This window comes from Apium graveolens, chromosome 5, assembly GCF_009905375.1.
Source record: "Apium graveolens cultivar Ventura chromosome 5, ASM990537v1, whole genome shotgun sequence".
NCBI lineage: Eukaryota > Viridiplantae > Streptophyta > Magnoliopsida > Apiales > Apiaceae > Apium > Apium graveolens.
Window position 1 is genome coordinate 114,197,573 of NC_133651.1, and position 9,030 is coordinate 114,206,602.

The 9,030-nt window shown below is 35.7% G+C and overlaps 1 protein-coding gene across 1 annotated transcript; it reads right to left on the reverse strand.

Moving 5' to 3' along the window:
• Nucleotides 1–555: 555 nt before the first annotated feature.
• Nucleotides 556–3,808, reverse strand: LOC141660318 (uncharacterized). The gene is made up of 6 exons (XM_074467297.1): nucleotides 3,304–3,808; nucleotides 3,165–3,216; nucleotides 2,831–3,068; nucleotides 2,396–2,625; nucleotides 2,206–2,311; nucleotides 556–1,215 (listed from the first exon to the last, which is right to left on the reverse strand). Exons 1-6 carry the CDS (start codon nucleotides 3,806–3,808, stop codon nucleotides 556–558), a joined length of 1,791 nt encoding a protein of 596 aa, XP_074323398.1.
• Nucleotides 3,809–9,030: the final 5,222 nt, after the last annotated feature.

Below are 9,030 nucleotides of genomic sequence, written 5' to 3' on the forward strand. Positions count from 1 at the left end.
CTTTACTTTCAACTCATGTTTAGGCATAAATGGCATATTAATGGAGTTTAGATACTCAACTGGAAATGACGAATCAAAGTCATTATCGTCAACGCCCCTGTCTTCAATTGAATCTTGACTGAGATAAGTATGCACATTACCCGAAACTCTTTCAAGAATCTGCATATTGATGTCATCAACTACAACGTTTGTTGGAGTCAAAATAGATCTCGATCTCAGATACTCATGTGAATGCATATTATTCTGAAAATCTGGATATATAATGTAAATTAGACTTTTCAAGGGACTTTTGACAACATAGTCATCAGGAACTACAAACTCAATTTCAACATCTGCACGATGAGTATCAATGCATTCAACTTTTCTGTCTCCAATCTCAAGTTGCCATTTACTAAAGTCAGCTATTACTTTATTTCTAGCTTCATAATTACCTGAATGTAATCTCATGTTCTGATTGAGAATAAAGACCTTGCAAGATTTCCAAAGTCTGTATTTGTTAAATGATGCATTCACTATTTCAGCCCTTCCGGCCTTAGGCAAAACAGGTAATATATGTCAAAAATCGCTACCAAAAACAACTGTAATACCACCAAATGCTCTTTTTCCTCGTTCTACATCAACGGTAGCCAGTATGTCTCGTAAGCTTCTATCCACGGCTTCAAATACATAGCGATGTTGCATTGGAGCTTCATCCCATATTATAAGACTTGTGTGCTGCATCAACTCTGCAATATTTGTACCATATTTTATTCCAGCAATAGAACTCTGATCTAATTTATGCGGTATTTTAAACCTAGAATGAGTTGTTCGGCCACCAGGAAGAAGTGTAGCAGCAATTTCAGAGCCTGCAACAGGAAGAACAATCTTTCCTTCTGATCGAAAACGTGAACAAAGAGTTTGCCAAAGGAATGCTTTACCACATCCACCGCTCCCGTAAACAAAAAACATTCCACCTTTATTTTTGTTTACATTATCAACAACTGCATTATATACATCCACCTGCCTTGAATTCAGATTTTTATGAGCTTTTTTGTGATTAAGTCTCAATTCTTCTTTATTGTAGGTAGTTTCCTCAATAATGAGACGATTGACAAAAGTGTGAAAAAATCGTTCATCAGGAAATGGCATCATATGAAAATCTCTTAAGGACTTACCAACATCATTTAATAACTTTTCAATCTCTGCACCAAAAAACAATGGTAAATGTTCCAACATCTAATTAAAAACAATAAAAGTAATACTATAAATTAACAGACGTATCATGTATTTAATAATGATCACACGCCTGCTAAAGCATAGTTCTGGATTTCATACTCAGACAATATTAAATGAATGTTATATGAAATCTTGCGCCTCATATAAATAACATCGTCTGCCAATGTTGGCTAGTGTTTTTCCCATAGCGCAAGCGAATCAGACACAGAATAATTTTCCAGGATGTTAACAAGCATAACCCGAATTTGGATTGGCATAGCTGAGAATGCATTTTCTTCCAAAGCATCATGTCACTGCTTGTCATTATTTAATAGATCAAGAGCACCACAGGCTTCCTTAAATGTATCATATGTAGTTCCATCAATAGTTCGCAGCTGAGTGAAAGATAAAGCACCTTTATATCTAAATAACAGCATTTGAAGATACAATAATTCACCATTTATTGCATGAACCTCTGCTAAACTCCCAACCACATCACCTCTTTATCTAAGCTTCCATTTAGCAGTTTTCTTTATCCATGTAAAATGGGTGGGAAAGTCAGAATACGTAAAATTCCGATCTTATGGAAATTCACGGTTATCTACAAACCAAGCCTCTAGTTCACTTTTTTTGGAAGTCGTGTTATTGCACACATTCTCCAAATCTGCAGAACTCTGAAAATTCAAGTACTTCTGACCGGGAAAATGTATTGGTAAGCGTTCAATACTTGGGGAACGATGGTGAATGTCAAACCCAAAAATCCTCCAGGAGGCCTCAGATGCACAAATATCTACCATCAAGAAAATTCTTTACCTCATCCAAATTCTTCACGGATCTTATAGTTTATTCATTCCCTGATTTGTTACTTTTATTCTTCAACAACATTGTAGCAGTGTCATGACCCTTCAAACAGTACTTGAAGAGATATTTCAACGATCTTGAACTATTGCAAATTTCCAGATTTATATGACACTGAAACCATAACATAAGATCTCGATTGTATGGAACTACATATTGATTGTCAAGGTTGATCCCTTTTTTGTTGATAACTACACCAGTGTCACGCCTCCGATAAACAGAAAAACCATAATCGTCAAAATAGGTATTACCATTAAATCTGCAAAAAAAAAATTACATGTGTCGACATGAATAATAAAATAAACTTATTACGGAACATATGTATCATTTTATTTATTCACACCTCTTTGGGAACTGACGCATGAATTTTCCTTTCACCATACATGGAGAGGTGTATAAGTCTTTATCACAGGGTACATGCATCATGTAGTTTTTAACAGCTTCATATGCTATTGGATCAGAATTCTTATTTGGTATTTCAGCAGAAACCAACTGGTCAACCTTTTCAATAGAATTAGGTATGCTTTCAGGGCTAGGCCAGATTAGCATATGCACGTGTGGCAAACCATGCTTCTGGAATTCAATTACATGGATAATTGTGCAAAATATAAGTAAAGTAAAAATATGTCATTAAATCTATGCATGTGTAGATATGATTCAAAAATTTAAATGTAAAATTGTCGGTGTCCAATAAAATAATTTTATTTCCTATACACTTTCCAAAGTAGTTCTTCTTTTTAATCAAATCTAATAGCTGATCAAGCTTCAGTTTAAACACGTGAGAAACAATATTCGGTGCATCAACAGGATAAACATTGGGCAACAATTTAAGCATTTCTTGTATCTCTGGCCACTTTGAGTTGCAACTCATGGTGAGAAATAAAGATGGATGACCAATTACACGACATATCGCAAAGGAATCCTTAAAGTATTGAGACATGTATCGTTGAGATCCAGTGAATGAAGCAAGTAGTTTAACAGCTTTTCCAACATGCATTGGATCATGGTCTCCTTTACTGAGAGCATCACATACGGAATTATACAAATTAGCACAGATGGTAGTTTGATGCGTTGAAACCCAGTCTAATCTATATTATTCAATGGAAGCAAACTGATCCATAACGTATTTTTGCCACAAACGTCCGGTAAGGTGTGGAGTTAAACCTGAAATTAATGACATGATGGTGAGAATATGCACTAATTCATTACGCATTTTATATTCTAAACACATTGCTTACTTCTAAAAAATACCTTCAGAAGTGCGTATCATAATCTTGTAATAATAATACTCTCTTAGTGAAATATGTCGCCTCTGTGTTGAGTCAGGATCAAGGTCTTCACCATCTAAATTCTCTATTTTAGAGTATTTATTGCTTATCAGAGGTATACGTTTCTGATATCCCTCGGTTCCCCAAGGAAACAGTAGTGGATATTGCAATTGCATGAAATGTGGATATATTTTATATATCCTCTTCAATCCTTCTTGTTTTGAATTCACAACCGTGTCTCTAAAACCACCAGTATCCGTATCATCACTAACAATGAAAACAGCAACTTCATTAGAGGGAGTAATATGGTTTGGTCTCCCGCTTGAAGATTGAGATGATATGAGGACTAACTTAAACTCATCCAGATCTTCATTTTCAAACCGATTCCGAGCCATGCGAAAAGCTTTGACTAACTCATTGTTCTTGTCTAACATACTTAAAAGTTCCTCGACAATATCTGGATCAACATTGTCAGAAGCACCTCTCATTGCATTGATTCTATTCTCAACCTTATTCTGCGTGTCGTATATGTAGAGCTGGAAAAATTTGGGGCAAGTTCCATCCAACGGTACTAAAATCCCAACCAAATGATATTTTTGACCTTGTAAGCGAAAACAATATGGTGAGCTACCTCTGTTTATTGAGTTATCAATCTTACCACCGGTGAAAGTGAATTGGAATATGCAGTTGTACACTCTTATGTACTATTTAAAATGCCTCGATTTCTCACCACCAAGTAACAAAGAAGCTAGAGGTTCTGGTGGCGGTCATTCTTTTGGAAAATGTATCTGACCATTCCGAAAGCACATAGAAAATGTGGGCTCTTTACGCGGACATAATTTATTATTACGCTCTTCGTTCCACATAGTAGCACCACATTTATTGTACAACTTTGACGGAGGACCAAGATCCATATATCCACGCCACAAATTCTGATTCAATATCACACCATCCAGGTCATCATGGTACATATCATCAAGTCTAACATCTAAATCACTGGACTGTGAATTGTCAATTTTAACCATATTTTCAAAATCTGAAATCAAATTCCTCTTCTTAGGAGATACTTGACATTTATTCTTTCCTGCACTATTTCTTAACTTTGGTTCATTGGGATTATGACAACTTCTATGTAAATGAGACGTCTCAGGTTGGCTCATTCGCCCATGTTCAAAGATGGGATTAGAGTTTGAAGATGCGTCACTGCTATTCACAGAGGACATACCAAGTCCTTTATATTTCACAGCTGCATAGTAAACAAATACTTGAGTACACATCTCCTTTGTTGAAGAAAGTGGGATTAATCAATTACATTCTATAAAGTTTTAAAAAAAATTGGGAAACAGCATATTCTCAAAAAAAAAATATACTCATGGCATTTGTATACATCTTCTCAATATTAGGACCAAGTACTCTATATTTCTTATCTGCAACAAAATACAACAATGGAAATTAATTGTTTTCCCATCAAAACAAACATAAAATCTTATAATTTTATTAATAGGTAACGCAGACATGGTACTGCTCATATCTGAAGGCGTGGGAGTTGTTTTTTTGTTCTTCACCGCTACACTGTTATTTTCTACACATGTAATTTCCGCTTAAGATGATTGATGAACAAAAATAAAATAAAATACAGAGTTATTAATATACATTGTTAGTAATGGTAGAAACTTATTAGGGGCAATAATGAAATAGGAAATCATAACAACTTATTTCAAACAGAATTATTAAAAGATAACATACATAAGGGGTTTGTAAAAATCTTCTCAATATTGCGACCACGTATTATACGTTTCACGGCTATAACCAATAATGTTAGGTAATGAATAACACACAGAGGGGGGTGAATGTGTTTTACTATTTTTAGGCTTTTTTTGAAAGTTAATGGTTGAACAAAGTAAATTAAATCTTGTAGAGAAAAGTGGTCATGCAGAATTTAAACTTGTAGAAAGTAAAGAACACGGATCTTCAAAACTCACTTAATTTTATATTAAAATTAAGACTATTTTGCTACAAAATTTCTAAGCTCTTTGATGTTAAAGAGCTCAGCTTCTTCTTGAGAGTGTTATAAGAAATCTGATCTAAATTGTTACAACTAACTAAGGACTAGTGTTAACTTTATAACTCAGTTAACTGATGGTTTATACAGTGGATAATAAAACATGCTATTAGCTTTTCTAAACTGTCACTTGTCATTTCTATTTATAGAAAAGCAGATCTTCCATTTCTGGCTTAGCATATCCTTAGCATCCCATTTTCACTTTAATCTTCCTCTGTCAGTTAATCTTTGCCATTGATCTTGAACACTCTTCAAGCTGCTTTTTGTAGACTTATCAATCCAGCTATTGGATTGTTTGTTGACTCTTTATCTTGGATATTGAACTGATCTGCAACCTTGTACTTTGAGACTATACAACGAGATCTTCAATTTAGGTATATAGAACACTTCACATCTTGATAAGATATAGGCTTATTGAGATCTCTAGCACTCCATATTTAGTTTGGCTTGTAGAGGTCTTCAGCTTGTCAAGATCTCTAGTCTTCACATCTACACTTTGACTTATCGATAAGTCTTAGTTCTCTAGTGGCTTCTTGACTTGTCGATATCTCAGAGTTCTTTAGTCAAAATTCACCTTGTCGATATCTCTGAGTTCTTTAGTGAATTTTGACTTATCGATATCTCTGAGTTCTCTAGTGTAACTTGATTTATCGATAACTCAGAGTTCTCTACTGAATGTATACTTGTCGATAACTCTGAGTTCTCTAGTAAAGAAATGACTTGTCGATATCTCCAATCTTCACTTCTTCAATTTGGCTTGTCGATATCTTTCTGAGTTCTCTAGTAGCTTTCCTGACTTCTCGATAAGCCATTCTGGAGTTCTCGAATGACTTCTCTATAACATTAAATCTGTGACTTGTAAAGATCTTGACTTAGAATATTTTTCTCCAAACAGATTTATTCAACTCCAAGCTTCTTCAAAATTCTTCTGAGGCATGATCTTCTTCCAGATAGAATTCTTAGGCTTCATACTGTTTCAGGAAAAAGACTCCAGTCTGCTCCTTTGCATTTTTACAGACTTTAAGTGTTACAAGTACAAAATACAAATTAAGATAAAAATACAACTTACTTAGGGTTGGCCCCAAGTTTAACTGATTACCGAAAATAACAGTTCATTAATCTCCTCATTAGATCAGATGTCCATCTGGCTTGCTTCATACTTTGATCAGATACACTATTGATATTGGTATCTCCGGTGATCTTTCACATCATCACTTATATATTACAATCTCCCCCAACTTATTCATTATGGAATTATGCACAAGTTCTGATTGATGATGTCAAAACTCTAGCTAAATGCAAAATTTAATCTCCCCATCTGGTCTTCTTTTATGAGTTCCATCTCCCCATCTAGTCTTCTTTTGTGAGTTACATTTAGATTTATTCTCCTCTCCCCCTATAAAGAATAGAATTAGATTTATTCTCATCTCCCCCTATGAAGAATATAATTTTGTTATCTGGCAACATTCATCAGCTGTTTTGGAATTTAGGCATATTTTCCCCCTTTTTTTGACATTATCTCCAGGTAGAAAGATCCAGCTAGATGTACATTGTTCAAGCTGCTGTCATTGTTCATTTAGAACACTGTCTGCAGCTTCAAGCTTCAGTGAGATCTATGGCGATGAGTTTATCAAGTATAATGGGAGTTTGACTTAGAGCTGCAGAATAAGTCTATCAGTAACAAAAGTCCTAAACTCTCTGTGCTTTTGAATAAGTAGTCTCACTACTTCTCACTGCACTAGTCTCGTGACTTTTGAGAGTCAGAGTTCCCTCACAAGGATTACTAAATCCAGACACTCATCTACCTCTCCTTTTTCCAGGAAGGATCCTGCCTCTCTCACTTTCTGTTTTTCTCTCAATCTTTTCTCTCATTCTCACATGAAAGGATCAACTGTTGTTTGACTTACAGAAATAAGAGGTGGCTGAGAGGAGTTGTCTGTGATCATATGATTAGGGGTAATCCATATAGGTCTAACCATACTCATTTCATCAGAAGAGTAAATACCAGCTTGAGATTGTAAGATGAATGAATCATCAGAAACACCTGTGACTAGGGTCACAGTTTGACTCACAAATTGCTCTGTGGTTATGACAATGTGTTGTTCCTCACTTGAAGTGGGAACCTCCAACTGAATTTGAGGGGATTTGACTGGGTTACTATCATGTACACTAGCCTCAAACCCTTGTGTGTCTTGCAACACACTGGCACATAAATGTGTTATACTTGCCCTTCTCATGACATTATCATAGGCAATTATACTTCTAGCTTTGACTGCTAAGGCAGCTTTTTCTAGAGTTATGAGGGGAGTTGTTCCTTCATGAGGAATCTTCAATTGAATTGGAGAGGATTTAGATAGCTCCCCCTCAGGAGTACTACCCTCAAACCTTTCAGTCTGTGAAGACTGTTTTGCACATGAAGGTAGATTAGAGGTGTTCCTGGGATATTCAGTAGGAACTGATAAATTTCCCATGTTAGTGGCGGTTTCTTTTCTCAAACAATAAAACAATCTGAAGAACATGGTGAAATTGCTGTCCTTTTATAAAACAGGTTTCTTTTGAGAGTCACCTGAGTGGGATTGTGTTTGAGTTTGTGTTTGTGTTGTTGTCCCTGAGTGAACTGTAGTTTGGTTTAGAAATGTTTTAGCTACAGTTTAGCACAAATACCTGTTGATTGATTATTTGCATTTCCTGTTGTTATCTGTGTAGATTGTGTTGAACCTGTAATGCATTGAATATACTTGTCTTTTTAGAATTTTAATTAGGCATAAGCATTGAGATATACAGTTGCAAACACTATGACAGGAAAGATAATAATCAATTGAGTTGTAAACACAAGGCAATCATGACATAGACAACAAGCAACAAAAATAAATTGATAGAGAAGAAGATAATTTTTCATTGATAATAAACACAGAGTACATTAAGATTTAGATTACATCAAGTAAATCCTAATCCTAACTACTCTAGTTTTGGCTTCTTCTTCTCGGCCTCTATCCTCCTTACCCGGCACTGGTAAGCTCTGGACATGGAGTGTGCAAGGGAGATGATCCTCTCCTGCAACTCCAGAGCAGCAAGGTGTTGCTGCTCAGCCACCCTTGCACGTCTCTCCTGCTCCAGAGAGACTTCTCCCTCAAAGAAAAGCAAGTTGAGCTGATCGTCCCACGAGAGTTCATCAAAGACCTCAAGTGGAACATCAAAGGGGCTGCAAACAACCCCTTTGATACGGACACAAAGTCCGATAGGATCAAAGTAAACTAGGTCGTCAGCCAGATGATGAACTGGTTGATAAACTCCATTAAAAAGCCTGTAGAAGACTGGGGCATCCATTTGAGAGAGAGATGAACAAGAGGTGAGTTTTGAAATTAGGATGTTTGTTGAGAATGAGAGTAGTGATGAATAAAGAGGATTGAAGGGTTTGAATTTATAGAGGGAGAAAAGAAAGAAACCAAGAGACTCTTGAAATACCCAGTTAATAAGTGTAATAATCACACAAGCATACTTTACGAGAAACTAGACAGTTAGAAATGACTAGTTACTATTCCCCATGCAAGTACTCAAAAATCTTAGTTCACTTTCTAGGATAACTATTTCCCATGCAAATGAACAAGTACTCCCTACACAAAAAAGTAACCCCTCCTATCAGCAAAA